The sequence below is a fragment of the Jaculus jaculus genome, chromosome 6 (assembly GCF_020740685.1).
Source record: "Jaculus jaculus isolate mJacJac1 chromosome 6, mJacJac1.mat.Y.cur, whole genome shotgun sequence".
NCBI classification, from domain to species: Eukaryota; Metazoa; Chordata; class Mammalia; order Rodentia; family Dipodidae; genus Jaculus; species Jaculus jaculus.
In genome coordinates this window covers 139,499,519-139,523,340 of record NC_059107.1, presented here as the reverse complement: position 1 = coordinate 139,523,340, position 23,822 = coordinate 139,499,519, and the positions used below count along the sequence as shown (strand labels likewise).

Sequence of the window (23,822 nt, the reverse complement as noted above, 5' to 3'; positions counted from 1 at the left end):
TGAATAGCTCCTGGATCAAAAACAGTATATTGGATGAAACTACGATTGAAACCAGTCAGATGGCCACTGTGTGCAGTAATCTATGGAATCATAAATGTTAACCAGGAGCCCATTGTCTGCAGTGGTTTTCGGAGTATGGTTCCTAGATTCGAGCATCACTAGGAGCTAGGATGAAATGTCCCTCTCAGACTGCCCTGATAAGGACTCCTGAGTCAGGAACTCTCAGGATGGAGCCCAGCAGTCTTTATTGTCACACACTGTTCACGTGATTCTGTTCATGCTAACTTCGGAGAACCACTAGGCATGTACATCCCCACCTCGTAGAGTTCCTGATAACGTGTAAAGTCTATATTGGCATGACCCATACTTGGGAATCCTGGAACAGAACCTAAAATTCCATTAGTTCCTTGAGGCTTTCCTAGGAGGCCACAAGCCCTGTGCCAATCAGGTGGCAGAATTCCCAATAACAAGAGGATCGAGAGGCCATCCCTTATTCAAGCACCAACCGAGCTCTGCAGAAGATCTGTTAGACCCTTTGTGTCCTCACAGCCTGTCTCTGCTCTGCTTCCTCTAGCTCACTGCTGCTCTATGTGCTGACTTGGGAACTAAGGTCTATTCTCCCCCCCACTGAAAGACTACTGTTCCTAATCTAACGCATTCCAAATCCACTTGCTTGTTGCCTTTTGTTCGCTATTTCTAATCAACATGTTAGCTGTTCGAAACCATAACTTGGCTTCTTGTGGTGGGCACAAGGGCCAGGGAGACAAAGAAACCTGACTACTCCAGCAAATAGTCACGCCATGACACTGTACCCCATCCTGCCAGGAAACCAGAGGAGCAAGATAGTAATCAACACCTCTTCCTTCACTCCAGCCTTCTTCCAGCGAGACCCTTAACCTCCGCGTGTACACGGGCTCCTGCGCAGAGGGAGTTCTGCTTAGCAAACACTAACCACGATAAGCAAAATGACCTACTCAGAAGACAGACTTGTCTTCGTAACACCTTTTGTTGCTATCTGTGCATAAGTGCATTGCTGTCTTGATTTAGACAGTCACCAGTTATGACTGGCAGCATTTGTGTACCAAGCATCGCGTTAATGCAGGAGACAACATACTGAACAGGATATGGTTCCCCTCCAGAGAGAGAGAAAGAGAGCCCACAGTCCAGTGGAGTGTGCCAGATCAACAGGCAGCTGGCATACAAAGTGGAAAATGCACTGGGAGCCAAAGTAGTGCAGTGGGTTTGGGGGAGGCAGGTTAGGTGAGACAGGCTGGAATCAGGGCCACAGGGAGTTTGCACCATGCACACCCACGTGTCATTCCAGTCCTGGCCTGTGCTCACGTATTTACCTTCGGTTGCTCAGTAGTAGTGGAACTCAAGAGAATATCTGCTACTCATGACAGCCAGTGATGCGACTGCAAGATCCCAGCTTGTGAATGGACAATGAACACCCTTAATACTGTACGTACGTCGTCGTTCTTTCATGCCTGGATAGTCTCATGTGTGTGTGTGTGTGTGTGTGTGGTACACAGCGTGTGTGTGCATGTGCACATGTGTATGTGGGGGGGCAGAGGAAGATGTGAAATGTCTTCCTCAATCACTCTCAACCTTGATTCTGAGACACTGAATCCAGAGCTCATGGACTCAGCTAGCTCAGGAAGTCCTGGGGACCCTCCTGGCCCTGGTTCCCCAGCATTGGGACTGCAGGCACACAGCACCATGCCCAGCTTTCCTATGGGGCTTTGGGGGCAGAAGTCACGTCCTCATACTTACATGGTAAGCACTTTACTGACTAAACCATCTTTCCCCACTTTTTATTACAAACTAGTACAACTTGATTATAATTCACAGAACTATAGAGGGAACCTTTTCTATCCAAGTAGAGAAATTATTCACTACTTATATTTTTCAACGTATTTCAAGTGAACAACTACATTGACTAATTGTATTAATATTCTAAGGTCTCTTATGAACTTTTATAAAAATAACTTTTATATCTTTTCTGTAATTTTCAGTTTTCCTAGTCAGATAGAAATATCCAAAACACTACAATTGGCCGCTGTTCCACTTAGGAATTCATGACATGAGCACCATTTCTGCCACAATGAAAAGAAATGTCTCCTCTTAAAGAGATTGCAGCCCCATCCTTGTGAACTCTCTTTAGAAACTTAATAACCAAATGCACGGCAGAACTACCATCTGAGCCTTCAGGAGGATTTATAAGGAAAAAAACAAACAACATTTCTTAGGTGTTCTATGCTCATTTGGGGGCCAGAGAGATGGCTCAGTGGTTAAAGGGACTTGTTTGCCAAGCCTGACAGCCTGGGTTCAATTCTCTAGTACACAAGTTAAGCCATATACAAAAAGTGGCGCATGCTTCTAGAGTGCATTTGCAGTGGCAGGAGGCTCTAGGGTGCCCATTTCCCTCCCTTCTCTCAAGTAAATAAGTCCATCTTTAGGAACCTCATTGTCAAATGCTTACCTGGAACAGCGTACTTGGCCCTTGCAGCCTGGCAGGACTCAGAGGAGCAACTGGACTTAGGCTGCTCCAGAAATGTACGCTGGACAGCAGTGGGCTCGGGGTCAGGAGCAGTCCGCTGGGTGTCTAGGAAATAAAGCAAACAGGCTGTTCTTGACAGAGGTCCGCCAACTCCAGTGGGATTAAGAGCAGCAGAGTGGTCAGTGCCCTGGCCACGGATCGAGAATGAGCCTCGCCTTCTTAGGAAGACCGGGTGACTTTAATTCTGCAGAGCTGTAAGCAATCTAATCTTCTTCAATGCTAAATCTTATTAGCAGTTCTTAAAGGGAAGAGGTATTGACAAGTTACCTTGTCTAAGTATTCTGGTGGGAAATTCCTGTTCATGGCAACTTGTCAGAATCGCTCCTTCAACTTCCTCCCCTCCTGCTGGATTAAACTAAACGTCGTGCACAGCCGAAGCAGGAGCTCAGGAAGGAGCATCATTGCTCATCGGAATTGTTTTCCTACGACGGACACCCATTCCTCGCTTTCCAAACACACAGGTTTTTAAGTGGTATCCAGAGGCTCACTCTCCATTACCAACAGCCTTTCGTAATTTAGTGTCTCCTGTTAACATAACTATAAGAGGCTCAGAGCTGCTTTTCCAGGTTTCACTCCAGATGTTGGGTTGGGAGAATTCATGGCCCTAGCAATGGCACTGGTCAGGCTGAGAGTGGCAGGACCTGTGTTTGTTGGCACGCACACAGCAAGAGTGCTGGCCCACAGGCCAGCTAGAGGGCAGAAGAAACAACCAGTGCAAGCCAGTAAGTCTGCATGGCTCGGGGTGGTTTGCACCTCTGGTGACCAGCAGGAGCCCCTCAGTAAGGTGCTTTATGTGGGAAGAGCCACAGCTACGGTGCCAGCACTCAGACTGCGTCATGCTGGATGCTGAAGTGTTGTTTTTCCTAGAACTGGCCTCAGCAGCTTCATTCATTATCAAGAGCATTTGGGCCTGAACTTAAATTCAAAGGTCTGCTCTGTTCAGTGGAAGAGAGACAAATCCAGAGCTCTTCAAGCCCAAGTGCTGAAAGGTAAACAAATTTGGACTAGTTAGGGTCTTTGGTTACTACAAGGTTACTAGGATACATACATGTTTTGAATAAGCTATCCTCTTTTTTTCTTTTCCCTCCAGTGCAAAGTAATTTCACAAGTGAGCCAGGCTGTTTGGCTTAACGGGTGAGAAAAATGGCTCAGGATGAGCTCTGCCAGGGTTCCAATCTCAGAACTAAACTTCTTTGGTGCCTTAATTCCCTAATCTGTCAAGGTGGGAAAATGAAAATGCATACATTGCAGGGTTGCTGGTAAGAGTAAATAAATGGCCCATCGAATGTTCTTATAGGCTCCAGGTCCTCAGAATGCTCACTTACTACAGATTATGACAACTAAGTACTCAATGCATTTAAAAAATATTTTTATTTATTGGATAGAGAGAATGAGGAGATAATGGTACACCAGGGCCTCCAGCCACTGCAAATGAACTCCAGACACATGCACCACCTTGTGCATCTGGCTTACGTGGGTTCTGGGGAATTGAACCATGGTCCTTTGGCTTTGCAGGCAAATGCCTTAAGTGCTAAGCCATCCATCCAGCCCTCAATACATTTTTGGGTGAATAAACAAATCAGTAATTAATTTAAAATGTGCCTGACATACTTATTAAAAGCAAGATATTTATACATGGGAGAAATTCTCAACTGCATATAGAAAATTACTTAATGTTTAGCTCTGAAACAGACTCTGTGAAGTCAGCTGTATGCTCAGCTCCTCTCCTGAGTGTTGGTGAGAACTAACATTTGCATATTACTCTGGAGCCTGGTTCCAACCACTGTATGCCATACTAACATTTAATAACCAATGTGTTAATGGTCCTAGTATAACTATCAATGAAGAATGAAGACTTCTCAACGTCTAATGAGATGATCTTCTAAACCATAAAATACAGCTACCTTGTTCTCATCCAAGGCCACAACTACATACCTCTGGGCAATGTGTATAAGACTGATATTTCCATATAGTGTACAGTTTGCAATCAAATATGGATCTTGAGATATTCACACATTTATTTCCAAGGGATACAGGAAGTGCTTGGAATACCGTGGTCTGTTTCTCATGGTTACTGTGTTTGAAATGCCTTCTATAATATATGCAGATAACCACTGTAAGGTGAGTTCATGAGCTCCTCTCTCTCCCATTGCTTCTCTCCCTGAAGACCCCATGCCTTAAAGACAGACTACTTGGCAACTTTAAAGGAAAGTTCTTGTAAACCCTGCCACTGGGTTATCTCCAGGTAGTGTGAGCCTCCCTAGAACCCCTGGGCGTGCACCAGGAGCCAAGAACAGGCTACAGAAAGAAGCTGCAAGCAGACCCCGTGCTTCTCTTTCCTAAATGTTTGCCTAAGCAGAAGGCCACAGAACCTCCAGTTCCTAGGAAGGGAGATTCCCTCTGAAGGGCAGTGAGCATTCATTTACAAAGGGAAGGAACCCCACACCACACACACTCGGATCTTTTTTATCCTCCACCTCAATTCTTTTCACTTAATATTGAGTCTCCTAGAGAGCTCATACATGTGGTCTAAAATAAGGAGAGCTGTCTCCATTAGCCCATCAAAATGTCTCCTCAAAGGAGACTCCTGCTCTCCCTTCAAGCAGATGGGAATTTTTAAATATTTATTTATTTATTTGGGGATTAAAAAAATTATTATATACACTATAGGGTTACTTAAGGCCATTTTAGTTTTAACTTTTTTAAAATTTATTTTTACTAGTTATGGACATACTTAATATATAAATAATACATGTTGGTACCATTCTTTCCCTCATCCCTGCCCTGGAAAAGGGATTTTTTTTTAAAGTAAATCTTTAGAACACTGTGAAACTACTTATTTTTCTTAACACATTCTGCCTCATGTTATGGTAGTTTGCATATTTTCTTTCTATAGTTGTAAAGGAATTTGCTCATCTTTATTTCTCCAGATTACATATAGCTTCTAAATACTTGCTAGGGAAAGATCTACAACCCTAGGTGTGTCCTGTCCTGGCTGCTCAACTGCTGGACATCTGTTTGAATACCCCACATTTCAAACTGGAACTCACCTTTCGCAGCCACTATTTCTTAAGGTACTCCTATTTTTGTCAGCTGTCTATCTCCTCAACCTATACTGGCTGTCAGTGCAAGTATTTGAGGTAACAAGGATAAAAAGACACAATCCCTGTGCCCATGGCCCTGTCTCCCACTGAGCATCCTAGTCAACAAGAGGCAAAGTGGATCTTCCTTGAACTCATGCTCCTCTGTACCCCTCATTTCTACTTGGTCTGGGTTGAAGCTCCCCAGCCTCTGCATGGCATTCTCCAATAACTCACGACTCTGTTTTACCCACCTCAGGTCTCCCATGTATTCGGTACAATGGCCTGATTCAGTCACCCTAACACACTATGTTCATTCCAAAGGCATTCTCTATATGCCAAACTAAGGAAGGTACTAATAAGCTACTCAGCAGGAAGTCTGATAACTTCTTCATCTGGTGGCTTGTATCCTGGTAAATCATTCAATTTCAGGAAAAGGAGAAAACCCCAAGATGCCAAAGCTTTCATGGACACCAACAGAATCCATAAACTCCATGACACCCTGGAGTTCAAAAACTTCTCAAAAGTGACAGAATCTAGAAACCCACAGAGTTTTCTTAATCCAAATTAAAAACATGGTTTTAAGGACTTTAAAAGCGGACTGGAGATGGGCGTAGTAGTACATGCCTTTAATCCAAGCACTTTGGAGGCAGAGGTAGGAGGACTGTCATGAGTTCGAGGCCAGCCTAAGACTACAGAGTGAATTCCGGGTCAGCCTAGGCCAGAGACAGAGAGAGAGAGAGAGACCTTACCTTGAAAAGAAAATGGACTAGACGGGCACAGCAGTTTGTAGCACTGATCTACAGGACCATACTCGTAGGGTACATACCGAAGGTGGTGGGGAAAGAGCTGGGAATGAGGTTGAGGACCTGGGAGGTCAACAGAAAAGGTGATGAGAGAGGCCCACCCAGGGTGGAAAGGGAGAAGATGCTCCTGTGGAGTGATTAACTGAGGGCCACCCACAGCTGGGGAACCCATAGCCTTAGCCTAGAGTGACACCCACTGCAGAGATCTACAAGGAATGATCAGTGTGGACAGATAAAGCTAAGGGACAAGTCACAGAGTAAGAAGGAAGTTGGGTCACCCTTGAGAGAAGAAGAGGAAAAGAAAAAGTCAAACCTTTTCTTTTTGATGAGAATGGTCAACGACAAGCTGGGAACCACCCCAGCTGTCGGATGGGGACCAGATGCCCCGAACCTGAGAGCACCTCACCACGCACAGCCCCTGCTGCTCCAGGCTCGCACTTTGTGCGCCTTTGGCTCAAAGTGGTCTAATCAACACGTAACAAAGGAAGCAGGCCGTCTCCAATCCCTCAGCACTCACGCCAGGCGGCTGCTAAGCAAATGCCCTGAGGCCTACATACTCAGACTCTGATGGTGAATGCAAGCCCAGTGCCCACACATAGCGTTCAACATCTTGCCCAGCATGGGTCACATGAACACGGGGCTTTGGCATAAATGACAGAAATGCAACATGTTTCCCTCTGACTCTCAACTAACTTCACTTGGTGAAGGAAGGAGGCAGGAGCAAACAAAAAAGACAAATGGCAAGAAGAGGGACAGATGACATGAAGGTACAGAAGATAAAGAATCAGAAGTTCCAGCTGGCATCTTGTGCTGCCAAGGTGCGCTTGGCAAGGCACCAGGAGGGCTTCACATCCTGTCTCCTTCCACTCTGCCTCAATTTCAGTAGCATGTGCCAGCACAGATAGTAGAAGCCTTGCTTTCCAGCATTGCTCAAATACAACCTTGGCGGTGGAGTTCTGACATGGGCACTTCAGTCCTAGTTGGCCTTTTTTTTTTTTTTTTTTTTGGTGGTCAAGGTTTTCAGTCCCTTACAGTCCCACAGCAGAGGTGTCCTTGCCTGGTCATCCTGTCTCTCTGTATGAAATTGTTGTTTACTGCAAACTTAAAGCCAAGGGCAGTCTCTCCCCAGCACGTGTATAGCTCCCAGCAGAAGCACCCCAGATCCTTTTCCTATAACTGAAGTTGGGGCAGTGGCAGAATGGTGCAGAGTATTTTCTTCAGCTCAAGTTGCAGACCCAAATTTCGCATCTGAATATGGCCCTACATGTGGTTTCATAAGGTTTGCAGAAAGAACAGGAACCGTGTGGCTTAGGTCACATCAAGACTTTTCTTGCATATTTCTGCTAAGCTTGGGAATCTCATGCGCAGGGTATGGAGTTATTACAGCACGCCTTTCATCTCCCCCGAAACTAACCCCTAGGGAAGGTACATGATATTCCCCTGGAGGACCAAAGGCTGTGTTAACACAGCCACACAGCACACTTAGAGAGGAAGGGCGAGTCTGTGCTCAATAAAAGGAAGTGCCCAGGTGGACCCCAAGGTGGGTGGGCCAGCTTCCCGGGGCACACGTGCCGCAGCCTGGCAGGGAGGGTGTCTTTACAGACCCAAATCCTGCACTGAGTTCAGGAATGCCCAAATGCTGACGGATATGAAACTTTTCAAGAAAAAAAGGAAAAAAACAAAAAACAAACAAACAAACAAAAAAAACAAACATGACTAGCCTGTGTGATCACAGATGAGCCACAGAGGTGGGATGGACTGAAAGAAGGCAGCTTTGACCAGCTCACCACTGGCTCCCGCCCTATCTCTGACCCCCCCCCACCCTTCCCTGTCAGCCGCCATGGCCACCCCGGTGCGGGAGCCACACTCCAGGAGCGCGGGGCAGTGCAGGCGAGGTCTGGGTCCTGAGGCTCCACTCCCGCCCGCTAGCCTCGGTGCCTCGTACTTCCTTGTGGTTGAGAGCATTGACTGCCGGTGCCCCTGCCCCCGGAAAGGCTCTCTGAGCCAGGGTCCTGCTTCCACTCTCCAGCCCTTGGTCTCCCCCAGGAAGTCTTGGCCTCATTTGAGGACTTCCTGGCACTTGTTCAACCAAGGCCTCACAGACCCCGGCCCCCCACTACAGTCTGGCCACAGCTATTGCTGCAGCTTCCTAAGGCCCTGGCCCAGCAGCCTGGCTTTCCAAGGTTTTTTGCCCCAGCCCTAAGCTATTCTAGTAGTTTCTAGCTCCAAGACTTAATGCTGCATCCACCCTCAGGAACCCTCTTTTGGGTCAACGTCCTTCCTCTCCTAAGCCCAGTCCTAGCCACCTTCAGCCTCTCTGAGAGAGGGCCACCCCTAAGTTCACAGAATCCAGGTCCAAAGCCCCAGGGCAGACCTGGGCAGTTTCAGGAGACAGACAAGACTGGCTTCTGTCCCACTCTGTTCAGAGAAGGTGACTGAGGCTCCGTATCACCTTCACTTCTTAGTGTCACAGAGAATGCGGACACTGAAATCGGAGGAGGCCTTGGCTTGGCTTTCCACCCCTCTCAACCTTACAGTTGTAGACACCAAGGCCAGATTGGACGCTCTGGCTGCTCCACTAAGCAAGCAGAGCTTGTCACCCAGTGGCCCTGCTTGGTTAAGAGAATGCCAATTCAGGAGTGGGTGTGCCTGTCCCCACCTGTCACTTCAGCCTGCACCTCTCCTCCATGCGGGTCCCCACCTGCTCGCAGGAGTAAGCGGCATGTCACCTCCAGGAAGCCACTGAGAGGAAAGTGACAAGGAGCTGCTTTCAGGTGCTCTACAAACCCCGTGGCTAATATTGTGATGAGAGACAGCTGCCTTCTCTCTGTGGGATAACAGCGTTTACCCTCAGAGCCGCAGAGCCTGGATTCTGAAGGCAGATGTACCAGTCCAAATTCATCTCTCCTACTCACAGCTGCGGGACGTAGCCACGGGGTTTCACCTCTGAGCCCATCTCCTTGGTTGGGCAGGGAGATGGCAGCAGTTATCCACCAGGATCTGCTAGGACACACTCAGGAGTGGGGGAACCCACGAGACGTGCGTAGGGGAGTGCCTGGCACATGCAAACAGCTCAACGTCTATTGCTGCTGCCACCAAGGACAGTTACAATGAGACGGACAGGGTTCCTACCCACCTAAGCATGCCCGCACCCAAGGCTACAAGGCTCTAGGATGGCTTGTGCTTCGTTGCAGCTGGCTCAGTGAACACAGCCACCGTTCCAATGTGCCTGTGCAACACGGTGTCTCACTCTGAGTGGCAGTCCCACGTCTGGCAAAGCTGAGAAGGAACTGAAGACAGACACTCCCAGACAACTGCCGCTAACCCTACGCCATGAAAGTGCATCCCATTTTCAAGGGGACGTGGAACTATGGTCTGCCAGGCACCTACTCTGTTTTCACCCCACCACTGGGCCAGATTACAGCCACCATGATCTATCTAAAAGAAAAGGTAAGGTGCCTTCTCCTGGGGCTGAGACTCTTGCACTCCACAAGATTACTCTGCCACTGGGAAGGGCCTGGGCTACGCAGAGCAGCCCTACCCTCCGCGTGTGGCCCTAGCGTTTCTTGTTAAAGGCCAACACAACACACACATGCACCTCCACGATGATGACAGCCAAGGCGCTGTCTGTGAATAACGACCTTCTTGCTAACAGGAGACAAACGGCTGCGCCCAGAGGATTCCGCCATAAAGTTTGCTAAGGCCCAAATGCCTCCTAAAGTGCCACACCGCCCCTTAGCTTTGCCCGCTGTGTGCGTGCCCCGTTGGCTATGTGCGCCTTCCATCTCTAGACACATTGGGCCACAAACAAGAAGACGCCGAGCAAGCATCCCTCGCTGCCCAGGGTACCGTGCCTTTCTTTGTGTGAGCCTCTCCCTGCGTGACTTGGAGACAAGGCTCAGGGACAGTGTCTTGGAGCTTCCTTGTTATTTTCCCTGGGATCCAGAAAATGGCTCTTACCTGCGCGGTGAAGAAGGCTGGGGTTAGGGATCCAGAGGGGAGGGCTGGGCTGTTGAGGGCGATGGAGCCGATATCAGTGCCAGAGAGCACCAGTGGGGGAGCGGAGATTTCCAAGCCTTTGGGTTTTTTCCCCTTTGGGGGAAGAGATGGAGACTTGGTCTTGGAGCCTGACGACAGGTTCAAAGGCTCCAGAGAATCCGAGTCATGGCAGGCGGCCTCCAGGAAGAGGCTTCTGTGTTCAGAAGGGAGGGGCGAGTTAGGGGACAGAGACGGGGACCGAGACGAGGAGGGCGAGGCAGATGACACGCTGGCAGCATTTGGCAACATGAAAGAAGATAGCTTGGCTGAGACAGATGAAGCCAGGAAGGCTGACGCCGCTGCGGCCTCCGACGTGGAAGGCAGGGACACCACAGGCCTGGTGATGTGCTTGTCGGCTTTATTGGTCACAAACCTGATCACAGTCCTGACTTCTTCCACAGGGGGACTGTCACCACACGGCTCCTCTAGCTTCTCCGTCTTGATGGCCTTGAAGGCCTCCGGGGGGTTCTGCAGGGAGTTAATGGTGAAGGACGAATATAGGCCTGAGTGGATGTATTCATTGCGGCTCGTGCTTTTGAGAGCAGACAAGCCACCGTGCTTGTGGGCCTCGCGGCCCTCGGGGGACACCTTACAGTCGCTGTCCTGCAGCAGAAGGCTCTCCCGGCTGATCTCCACCGTGTGAGGATCCATTTTCAGGATCTCCGGGAAAGAGACAAACTTGTACACGAACTTCTGCCCAATCACTTTCTTGATGATGTTCTGTGAATACAAAAGCAGACATTTAAAATGTGCGAACCCAAGACACCAAAGGAGTGGCGTGTTAGAATGGTGACTCATGCCAGCAGGGGCATCAAAAATCATCCTCGTGTCCATAAGTTGGCGACACAGGAATGGATTCTGGGAACTTTCTCATCTGTGTGTGTGTGTGTGTGTGTGTGTGTGCGCGCGCGCACGTATTTTGTTTTTGTGATGATGTTGAAATAGCAAGTTGCCAATTAGGAAGTACTTACTATAGAGCTGTGACTATTCAAACCTCATCTTACATGAGCTTCAGGTTTTGTTGCCCCTGGACTCAAAATTGGGAAATAAACTTACATCACTTAAGTCATTCACACAGCCAGCAGTAGGGTGTATTTCCTTAACCATAACACAGTACTTTCTTCCCTATGTCTGAGAGCTGTGAGAACGCAAGAACCTACGAACAGGAACATGCTCTGCGGGCTGCGAGTTTTGCTTAAGTCAGTTTGCAGCCATATCTGCTGCCTCTATTTTCTGCCAAGAAAGCCCCTGGAGGGGAACACATTGTCTTCCTGGATATTTATGACATTCTTACAGTACTTCGAAGTTGCCAGAGGCTACTTCTGGCTCTTCGGTTAATGGCTCCATTCTTCAAACATTAAGGCAAAAAAAATTTTTTTTTTCACAGCCCTCTCATAACGAAAGGATACTGTTTTCCAGGCTTATCAAATTAATAGATGAACTCCTCGTGGAATCAACCCAAGTCCATGTTCATCTATCAAAAGCTTGCTGTGTGTCTCACCCCGTGGTGGACGCAATCGACCCCAGGTACTCCAGGGAGAAAAAGACTGCCTCAGTCTGGCCCAAAGACTAAGTGGCATTCTATAGAGAAAGGGTTCCCTGAAGGTTGCCTTATGAGAGGGTTAAAGTGAAATTGGGAAGAATTTTAGTATTTTATTTTTATTTATTTATGAGACAGCGAGAGAAAACGGGAGTGTCAGGGCCTCTAGCCTGTAAACGAGCTCCAGATGCATGTGCCACCTTGTGCATCTGGCTTACGTGGGTCCTGGGTAATTGAGCCTCGGTCGGTCCTTAGGCTTCGCAGACAAGTGCCTTAACCGCTAAACCACCCCAGCCCAGGAAGAGTTTTAGCAGTAGCTTCCATTGAGCCAGCAGCCTGGAGTGCAAGCCAACTCATGGACCCTACAACAGCCAGCACGCGGGGCCGAAGGCACCATCTTTCTACTGCCAAGGAGATACCACCGCCCTGCGCCCCAGAACCACTGCAGTTTTATAAGCTACAGCTTGAGACTTGTCACATTTCCGCACAAGGGTGAAGCGAGCAAAGCGCCCCCTAACGGAGACGACTGTTCATTACATCCTGCCACTGCTTTTGCCATCCATGGTCAGGTTCTAAATAAACACCTGTTGGATCTTGCCCGTTTATCTTGTTACATCTTTGCCCCTTCAATGACAAGAGGAAAGGGCCATTTACCACATCCCTGACATTTTCAGGAAGGAATGCCTTGGAGTGGGTATCTAAGGGAGGGCCACAAAGGTCCCCAGGCAGCAAGAGAAATCTCAGACACATGAGCTCCTAAGAGACCTGGCTCAGCGCAGCACGCGGGAGGCTCCACCTGTGCGGATCCAAAGCTGCCCTGTTCCAATGGTCAGCGAACCGGGGCTCTGTCCCGTAACTTGCCCCACTTAATCTCCTGCCTCCAGCTGACCTTGTTCCCACGCTCGCTGGCAAGCTGTCAGAGGAATGGGGAAACTGAACAGTTTCACCTGTGTCTGGTTGGCAGCGCCTCTGCTAAGCGCAGCACCAAGGCCTGGATGGAGAAGGTGCCAGGGAAAACAAGATTCCCACGAGAAAAGACTAAATGAGGCTGTCCTTGGAAGCCGCACCTGAGCTATCATCAAGGAGTGTGCTGGTCTGGGGTGTCAAACGTCCTCTGCAATTGTAATGCCTCCCTCCCTTCCCTTATGGGGGAGGGATGAACTACTTTTGTTTTCCTCTCACTTTGAACACTCATCTAAATTGATGAAGTATTTTGATCCTACATAACTACACAGAAGAAGTGACAGGACAAATTATTAGTTTGATTGGCAAGTCTCAAACTATTTTATAAAACACTTTTTTTTACAGGCTCAAAACATGATACCTGATTAAGCAATTCTTTTAAAGTCCTCGAAAGAAAGATAGACAAAAGAAAGAAAAGTTGATTGAGAATCCAAAGTAGCAGATACAGAGTTACCAGGCCAAACAGGTTGAGCAACAACCAATATGTCTTCCGAATGACAAATGGATGAGCAAAGGTAATATATCCTTACAATACAATATTACCTGGCCACTAAATTACATATGCTCCAACAGAGATAGATGGACTGAGGAGTTCATTTTGCTAAGTGAAAGAATCCAGATATCATATAAATATAAAGATCACATAGTCGATGAGTTTAATTATATGTGATGTAGTACTCGCGAGGCTGAAGCAGAAAGACTGCAGAATAGTCTGAGGCCAGCCTGGGCTGCATAGTAAGCCTGAGGCCAGCCTAGGCTAAACAGTAATAATCCTGTCTCAAATATCCAAAAAAAAAAAAGAAAGCCAAAGCAAACCAAACAAAAACCAAAAAAGAAAGAGATGGGGGGGGGGGGTAGAAAGAGAAGACGGAAAGGGAGAAGGGAAGGAAAAGAGGAGGAAATAAAGAAAGTCAGGGAGCAGAGAGGGGAAAAGACCGATACCACTGGAATGTAGATTCTGGCCACCTAGGTCTGAGAGGGCTCAAGGAAGAGGAGTGATGGTTTTAAGGGTAGGCAGCGCCAGCCAATCACAGTGATGGATGCCCACTTCCGAAAAACATCATGGCCTCTGAGCCACACACTTCACATGAGTCAATTTCACACTGTGGAAATTATACCTCGATAAAGCTGTGTTTTAAAAGACCATGAATTTTATTTTACATGCTTAACAGGAAACAGTGGGCACTTTCCACAGCTTCCTGGTGATGTCACCCCATGCAGATAAAAAGTGGAGGGGAGGCAAGGGGAGGGCCATGCATCAGAGCTGTGGCTCTAAGGCACCAGGGGGAAAGTTCACCAGCCACAGGGATGGAGCCAAAAGGAAGAAGCTTGGTCTTTGGAAAGAGACACAGCTCTCCAGAGACTTACCCCCCAAGGTAGATTCCATCTGGTTACCAAGCCATAGGGAAATCTCTGTGGGGCTGAAGGCTGAGAATAGAATTGGCAGGGACAGGGCAGGGTGGATAGAGTGCCTACATCAGACAGCTGCAGCCCAGCGTGTCTAGGGGCCCAGGGTAGTCCAGGGGACTTCTGCTCCCCTGACAGAATCTGATAAGGAGGGTGTCTGGAGCTGGAGAATGCGAGGAAAGGTGGGCTAGAAGGAGGTGTGTCCCTGGCAGCTGAAGTGAATGCTCTCTTGTCACTATGGGTAGACCCCTGGAATATAAGAGGGACCATGTATGTTCACAGACCCCTGTACAGTGTCCACAAGGAAGCTTCCTTCTGTGACAGTCTTGTGTGAGTGGTAATGACAGCTAGGATTTCCTGAGCACACATTACCTGGCGGGTGCTGCTCTAAGAACTCACCAGCCATCAAGTCAATTCTCTGGAAGATTATTACCCCATATGACAGATGAGAAAACTAAGGCTCCGGGAGTATGTAAATTAATACACCATTACTTGGGGTTGCACTTGGAGACATCTGGCTCCTGACTCCTGGCCACTGTAAAGGGTGATGTAAGTTGGCCCAGGGCAGCTCAGCACTTGGAACAGGGCTCTTATTATGGTAAGTGATGAAGATATTTAGGGGAAAAGTCTGGTTTTTCTCTCCTTCAATCCCAGGCTCACAAGTATTTGTTGCTTCCTGTTGCCTGGCAACCTGACAAATGCTGGTGTGTCCAGTTGAGCCAAGTGACGTTGTATGGTCTGAGAACGGTTGCACACATCTGCCTCCTTTCCCTGGGTGGGACCAGCGTCTCTATAAGGTCCCATGCAATGTGGCTCATGCTCAGGGCTGACCCCGCACCCAGCATTCTGGGGGAGCCATGGGAGGCAAGGACAAGGCGGGGAACTACGTCAGAGGAAGGAGGCTCAAGATGCCCCCACGACAGCCACACCCAGCAGGTAGTTCCAGGCAAATGCAAATCAGATGTGGAAATGAATGTCCCTGTCACTGCGTCCACACTGCCATCCCGACCGTGCAGGCACCTTGAGCGTGGGCAGTCCAGCAGGCACATGGCCCCACTCACTTCCCCCCTCCCTCGGTTAGTTTACCCTGCCAAGAAGGAAAACACTGAGTCAGCAGGTGCTGTTTCCATTTCCCTCAGCCATATCTGCTGCCCAGGCTCTGGGCTCATCTGCAAGACCAGGAATGTCCATGGGAGTGCTTCAGTGAGGGTGTGCGTGCAGGCGCTCTCTGTGAAGAGGAGGGGCTGCTGTGAATAATCCCACATACAGTCATCCCAGACCTCAGTATCCATATGTGAGGGAGGTGGGGAGAGATTGGCTCCTAGACCCCTGCAGATGTCCAAGTGCCTTATATGAAATGGTATAGGAATTGCAAGTGCATCTGTCTTCCTGTATACCTTAAACCATGTACACCTTAAACCATGTACAGACTCCTTATGTACCTGTGGTGGTTTGATTCAAGTGTCCCCCATAAACTTAGGTGTCCTGAGTGCTAGGTTCAAAGCTGATGGAGATTTGGGAATTAATGCTTCCTGGAGGGAGTGTATTGTTGGGGGCGGGCTGATGGGTATTATAGCCAGTTTCCCCTTGACAGTGTTTGGCACACTCTCCTGTTGCTATTGTCCACTTTTTGTTGGCCTCTGCTCATGCTATCATTTTCCCTGCCATCATGAAGCTCCCCCCTCAAGACTGTAAGCCAAAATAAACCTCTTTTTTTCCCCACCAGCTGCTCTTGGTTGGGTGATTTCTACCAGCATTGCGAACTGGACTGCAACAGCACCTAACACAATGGCAATGCTATGTACGTGTTATGATGAATAAAGACAAGGAAAAGAGCTGTGAGTGCTCAGTACAAGCACAGTTTCTGTTTCAGATCTTTTCCATCCAGAGTGGAACCAAAATCCTGGAGGGCCACGTGAAGAGGATGGATGAGAATATTCCCATTCACGTTTGGGATTTAAGTATGTGTAACAAAGAGGTAGCAAAGAGATGCTTCTGAGACTGGATTTGCATTCTTAGTTATATTAGGATCATATTAAAATCAGTTCATAAGACATTTATTCAGTAAATGATCTAACTATAGGGGGAACTGACCCAAGCCTGAAGCCAAGGGCTAGACACAATTCTCCTTGGATAATTTCAGACTGACTAATGTCCCACATGCGCATGTTTTGTACTTAGGTCTATGTGTGCTCTTTCCCCTGGTATTTTAAAACTGAAATCCTCCACAGAGACATTGAGCCCACATGCGCACACCCTCCAACATCACACCTCCCTAGAGAGCTTTGTACAATGTCAGTTCATCGATCTGTTTACTCAGCAAATACTTGTCATGTGTTTCTGACACACGCCATGCTGGTCTCGCAGGCTGGTTTTGGTCTGAGGTCTCAGGGCGGACTTAGCTGTACTCAGATTTGTCATCCAATCCCACACTGTCTCCCACGAGGCTCCAGACCTGTGATGGGCTCTTCAGATGCGCTCGGACTCCCTTGGGGCTCCCTCCTGTTCTCGGACCTTGCCACTTCCCTGCCCTGTGCTCAACCCTGAGAAAGGTCAGCAGCTCACTAAGCTCAGAAGACTTCCCAACACCAGCAGGGTCTTTTTCCAGTCCCAAACCGGTAGCCGGACTGGGTACCAGCGCAACAGGAGACCTTTCCAGGAAATACCTACTCCATGCTATAGTAAAGTTGCTGTTGGGGTTAGGTTCAAATGTTACACCTACCCCTTTATAGCAAAGTGCCTCATGTGGTATAGCCTGTTTCTCCATCTATAATGTGGGGACTGACCTGTCTGCCTATAGCTTGGATCCAAATGCCCAGTGAATCTACACACGTTACTATCAGTGCTACTGACCCTACTTTTACGCTGCATTTAAGTAAAACCAAAATATAAACACCACCCTCTGTCAGCCCCGTGACGATTTAAGATTGTCATCCAATCCTACCCTGTCTCCCAGGAGGATGGTGACCCTCCCAGAAAGGCTGTGAATACTCTAGTTGCTTTATCAGCGGTTCTCCGGTAACGTGACCGGTGACTCACTGGACTGAATTACATCTAGTTTACATATCTCAACCAAGCAGGGGAAATATGATGTTTTATTTAGTTGAGGTCAGACAAGAAAGAGTCGGGTGGCTTTTGGTGTACCATGAGGGACACAGCCAGCACTTCGCATTCACCATGAAGAAAACCTCACACAATTCAATTAAGTCCACCATGGGGACAGGAGTGGGTCAGCGCTCCGAGAGCAGCTGCTTAGTCCCGAGGTTCCCATGGATAGGGATCCAGCCCGGGGCAGAGACACCATATGTCAGGCCCTGTAAAGGTGGTGCAGACACTAATCAGACAGCCAGCGATTGGATCCCATGGCTGCCTGATGCTGCGCCCAGCAGGGTGACTGCTGTCTAGCCTGGCTTCACAGTGGCGGCTGTGGCTCCAAGAGTAGGCTTGAGGGGACTGTTGGCCAGGAGGGTCTGTCATCAAGGTCCCTAGCATGGGTGCCCAGCAGATACAGGGGGCACATTGCCACAGTAGATTCTCTATGTCCAAAGCTGTGGGAAAGAAGCAATTGTGCATGCAGGCCACACACAGGGAGAACACAGCTACCTAGGGACATCCTTGTGACTAGGACACCATGGACAAGGCAGTCAAGGAAAAATCCTCACTGACCAAGAAGAGTACATCGGGGTGGCTTAGATATTGGGAGAGCCATACAGTGGACTGACTATCTTGTCATTAATTTTAGAGGACAATGAAGTGTTCATATTTCCCTGAATTTTCCACACAGAACCTTCAGGGAAAAAGTGATAGCGTGTATTGTAGTTACCTCCTAGTTGCTGGGACAAAACACCTGACCAGAAGCAGCTTATAGGAGGAAAGGGTTTGTTTAGGGCTTATTGCTTAGAGGGGGAAGTTTCATCATGGTGGAGAAAGCAGGGCACAGCAGGAAGCTGTCACCTATCTGGGTGGAAGTAGTCCTTCCCAGTAAGCTAGTTAACTCCACTGATAAACTGGGCTGATAAACCTCAAGGTCAACCCCCGGTGACACACCTCCTCCAGCAAAGCTCAACCTCGCAAACTGCCACCAGCCAGGAGTTGAATATAAGGCTTAAGCATAAACCCGTAAGGCTACTCAAACCCCCACAGCAAGTGTGGAATAACCCCATTGTTCTTATGAAATCATGTTTTAGATACATTCGTTTATGCTTAAATGAAAGGAGAAAGAAAAAGTCACCTTCAAAGATGTATAATAAACCTTCACAGCAACTTTCAATATTGTTTTTAAAAATCTGCATCTGCATTTTAAGTCATAGTATGTAGTACTTGTCAAACTGAGACTGGATCCAGTCTCAGTTTACACAGCTTGTAACCGTATCTGGAGTCTGAACCCAGATGTCTCCATGGCCGGGCCTGAGCCATTTCTGCTCCATGGCCACACTTCCAGATGACAGCTGCCTTTGGCCCATTGGGCTACTGCTAACACTAATCTCCCGTTCCAGAGCAGTGTGCTCGCTGCGGGGCTTAGGAACCGGCTCTGTGCCAAGGAAGCAAGGCGCATGCTGAAGAACGGCTCCTTCCAGCTCCTTGTAAGACCTTGACCTTCCAAACCCACAAACGGGACTATCTCTGTCCATATCCAGGGCAGAGGCACCTGCTTTGATGGGATGCCCTGTGGTCCCTTTGATGGCACCATGACTGAGTAGCTCACTCCACACTAAACATAATGTTCAAGTGACATCCCAATCAAGAAGATTCAGGGTGACAGAAACTAACAGGAAACTAGCATCCACCAAACAGGGCTGGGGGTGGCCCCACTGACCAGCTGCTCTGAGCACCCTGGAGAATTCTACCTTGTCAATGATGATCATTATAGCACAGTGTCTTCTTATTTTATTCTGCCTTGGGGAAAAAAACAAAAACCATGGTCCCTCATGGCATCAAACCTGAGTGCCGCCACACTCAGATGACCATTGTTGATGATGATATGGAGGACCCGATGCTCCAAGCAGATTTCCCAAAATCCCACGGCAACAGAGAGTGGCTCCAGACCACTGGCTTTCCAGTCAACAGCCTTTTTCAGTTCTTCCTCTGAGTTCATGCCCAGAGCACATTCTCACTCGCTCCTCCCTGACCCAAAACCTGAGCTGTCCTCTCTCCGAAGTCGGAGCACACACCTGTAGGGACCACACTCGGAGTGGCTTGTCCTTAACCCGCAAGCAAACCTTCTTCCACCAAACATCAAGACACTTTCCTTTGGAAGTTCCTAGGCTCTGAGGGACAGAATAATTTGGCTTCTGTCCTAGAAACATCCAAATAAACACCACTTTGGTGGGCAGAGAAGGGCCAGTTTCTTCTCAGTGTAGGCCATCCACCCTGCAGGGACCCTGGGCAGTCAGTCAGCTGCCATGCTGAACTGAGCTATGAATCCATTTTCAGCAAGTTTTTATCTTTTCCCTCAAAAAGCAGCTTCTAAAAGCCCTTTGACCACATCAACCAGAGGTTTTTCTAACTCAAGCAGTCTCCCCCCAGGCCCATAGTGAGTCTAATGACATCCGTCCAAATTCATGTCTACCTAAAACCTTAGAAAGTAGCCTTATTCGAAAAGAAAATCTTTCTAGGTATGATTGATCAAAAATGTTGAATCATCCCACATTTAGGGTAAACACTAAACTCAATGATTCACATCCTATAAGAGAACAGAGAGGGATGGATAGGGAAGATGCCATGTAAAGACTGAGGCTCTCAGGGCTGGAGGGATGGCTTAGTGGTTAAGGTGTTTGCCTGCAAAGCCATAGGACCCAGGTTCGATTCCCAGGACCCACGTTAGCCAGATGCACACAGGGGTGCATGTGTCTGGAGTGTGTTTGCAGTGGCTGGAGGCCCTGGCACACCCATTCTCTCTCCCCTTCTTTCTCTATCAAATAAATAAAAATAAAATAAAGAGGGAGGCTCTCAAAAAGCTCCAACCCACAGAGCACCAAGGGCTGCTGGGAGCCATCAGACCTGGAAGATGGAGGAAAATCTTCCCTGGAGCCTTCTGAGGACAGAACCAATACTCCCTTTAGACTTCTGGCTTCCACGACTATAGGACAATCAACTTCTGTTGTTTTGAGCCACCAACTCTCTGGTTATCTGTTACAGCAACTCTACAAAGGCTACTTAAAGTCACCTCTGTTCAGCAGAGTAAAAAGGCTGGGCCACTGCCTTCCTGGCATGCCAGCATGTCCCTCCCATTGGGTGATGCCCTGAGCACTAGGCTAGGTGAAGCCAGGTTACCCTGTGTCTAAGCTTTAGAGAAGCAAGGAGGGGAGGGGAGGGAGGGAGGGAGGGATAGAAGGAGGGAGGGAAGGAAAGAAGAACAGAAAATCTCCATTGCAAACTTCTAAGAATGCTGGCAATAAAGACGTGTAACTCTGGCTTAGAATTGTCTGACTCCACCAACTCCCGTGGGGGAGGTTTTCTTGTGGTTTGGGCTGAGAGTTTGAGATTTCTGTGTTTTCTGGCTGCAGCATGACTTGTCTCACCGCATTCAGCCAGCCTCGCATTGGGAGGCTCCTCAGACCTGCTGCTGCCTGCGCGCCTCGGGCACCCTGAGGGCGTTTGATCCTAGCCCAGCCTGAAAGCTCAGGGTCCCTCCTTCTACCCTCTTGGAGGCGGCTTCTTGTTGGCCTGAACCCTGTCTCCCTGCTGGTTCCTTCACCCATGCAAATAAATGTATGAAGTCATTAATAAAACGAATCATCAAACTGCTTCCCCAGCACAGGCCTTCTTTAATGTACCTTGCTGGGTGACAGAGTCACTGCACTGACTCCTCTGTGGTTTGAGTGGCTACCTCCTGGACTGGCAGATGGTTTAGGGATGTCAGGGGCCACAGGTGAGCCTGGAATACATTTGTATAAATAGCCTCCCAGCTAGAGATGGAGCTCAGTGTAATGGAATTCTGGTCACCAAACCAAAAAAAAAAGTAAAAACAAGAATAAAATAAAAGCACACCCCCCCCCCTCGCCCACCACCATCCCAGGATCCTTACTTGCTGAAAGGCAAAACAGCTTTGAAGAGTGAAAGTTTCCTAGTTTCCTGGCAGATGACAGACTGGCTCCTGTTACAGATGTCCGCTTGCTCCGCACTCATCCCTTCACCCTTCACCGGGACCCACCACAGCCAGGCACCGGAGAGATACCGGGGATGGTAAGGCACTGACCAGCAAGTATCGTAGATACAATGACCGATGACCACAGCAGACGGCGGGGACCGTGGAGCAGGGAAGGGAGCCACCAAGCCCAAGCTCCGTTGGAGGAGTGGCCTGGCCAGGGCTGGGCCGCGGCAGACAGACTAAATGATGAGGCCGAGGGAACGCTGGGGGTGAGGGCTAGAGGCAGAAGGTTAAGTCCAAGTGGTGAAGGGAGTCAGGGGTCTTTCACAGGGCTAGAAGGAGGTACAAAAGCCAAAGAAACAACAACTACACTTTCTTCTTTTGTGTGTGTGTGTGTTTCATATGAGTGCAGGTGTATGTGCACACGAGTGTGTGTGTGTGTGTGCGCACGCACGCATATGGAGACCAGAGGTCAACATCATGTGTCAGTCACTCTACACCTTATTCTTTATTTTTTTTTTTTTACCTATTTGGGAGAGGCAGACTGAGGCAGAAAGAGAGAATGAGCACGCCAGGGCCTCTAGCCACACAAAGGAACCCCAGACACATGTGCCACCTTGTGCATCTGGCTTGTGTGGGTACTGGGGAGTCGAACCTGGGTCCTTGAGCTTCATAGGCAAACACCTTAACTGCTAAGCCATCTCTCCAGCCCTCTCCACCTTATTTTTTGAGGGGGGGGGGGTCTGTCATTGAACCTGGAGTTCGCCAGGACGAGCTGGTGTTGAGCTCTGGGTTCTTCCTAGCCCCACGCCACGCTCTGGGATGACAGGTTTGAGCAGCAGCACTTTACCAAGCAGGCCATCTCCCCAGCCCCAGCCTGGCTTTCTTAACGAGGCATACTCTAGAAGCACGGGTGGTCCAGAGGGACCAGATCAGTAACTCCCATCCTCAGCTGGCTCGGGAGATCCTACAGGCAATCTCTCCATTGGCAACTCGGTCACAAAGTGTTGGAGGCCTTTCGTTTTGTTTGCCTTTGTTTTGCTTTCTGTCTGCCACAGTGGTACTTACCAGCCATATGAGGAACGTGATTCTATCTGAGCCCTCAGGAGTCTGTAAACCCTGCAATCTGTCAGCCCCACAACCCCAGGACCGACCTGCAGCCCACGCTCCAAGGCCTGTCACTTGCCCCAAGTAGCTGCTTCCTATGAGGGCTGCTACTTAAGCCTCTCCAGCACTCACATCCCCGCCTCTATCCAGCACAGGCCCACCACCCCCCAGGAGACCCGGCACCTCAGCGGTAGACAATGATAAATGGATGTCAAATACCTTGCACACAGCCTGACCTCAAACAGCCAGTCCCCCGGTACACGTGAGCTTCCCCATGGCATTGCCATCTGGGATAGGAGTGAGTCTGTGCAGGAGGTGGAGTGAGGCCGCCCAGAGGAGCAGCTGGTGGCTGGTGGGTGGTGGGAGGTGTGATGTGAATGGTGGGGTTTTTGTCAGTTCGTCTACACAACCCCTAAATTTTCCTGCAGCTAAAAGCCCAGAAGCAGGAACACCAGGGTTGCCAAATGCGGACTCGGGTGTGTGCGTGGGCGGGAGCCTGACGCAAGAGAGTTTGGCCAGGCTGCGGGAGCCCTGGCGGCTGAGCGCTGGACGCAGCACGGCCGCATCAACCCGGTGCTGATGGCGCTCCCAAGACTGCCTCATCCTTGTTTCTTAGCGACTGCCCCATTTGGGGGAATGCCAGTGCCACTGGGACACTGGCTTCGAAGCATATGCAAGACAGGAAGCACCCCCAAACAACACATAATGTCAAGCCCCCTCTTTTCTCCAGCCTTGCTCCTAGGGCTGGCTGCTATCTCCCTGGGGCAAGGTGACCATATTGGAAGACCTTTCTGCAAGAGAACTTGGCTATCCCAAAGGTCTCCAGGCAGATTCCAGGGCCAAATACAGGCAGGGAGGTCGTGTTTAACCCCTCTGCCTCAGGCAAAAGTCCAGGTGCCATCTGTTAGCCTTCAAACAATCTGGGCCACTGACTTGGTACCAAGAGAAAAAAAGACACACACACACACCCTTAAAAAAAAAAAAAAAAAAACACCAAGGCACTCAACACTCAGGCCCAAGGCCAGACACAGAGGGCCCCTTCCTTAAACAAAACACCATTATAAAGAGTCCAGGAGAGTCAGGAATTCTAGAAAGTTCCAGGACATGAACATTTGCTAGACTTTTGTGCTTTTTCCACTCTAGCAATTCATCGTTTTATCTTCTGAAAATTTACTTCAGGGAATTAAAGAATTCCGCCAAGGCCAGGCTTCTTAATACAGGCAACTGACCC

General features: G+C 48.9%; 1 protein-coding gene across 2 annotated transcripts in view; it reads right to left on the bottom strand.

Annotated features, from left to right (window-relative positions):
• Elk3 (ETS transcription factor ELK3) overlaps positions 1 to 23,822 on the bottom strand; it is a 71,351-nt gene that overhangs the window by 4,712 nt on the left and 42,817 nt on the right. For both annotated transcript variants that reach the window (XM_004650196.2, XM_045153349.1), the window contains exons 3-4: positions 10,407 to 11,204; positions 2,483 to 2,605 (exon numbers count right to left, since the gene is read on the bottom strand). In XM_004650196.2, the coding sequence (XP_004650253.1) occupies positions 2,483 to 2,605; positions 10,407 to 11,204 (921 nt within the window). The remainder of the gene's footprint in view (positions 1 to 2,482; positions 2,606 to 10,406; positions 11,205 to 23,822) is intronic.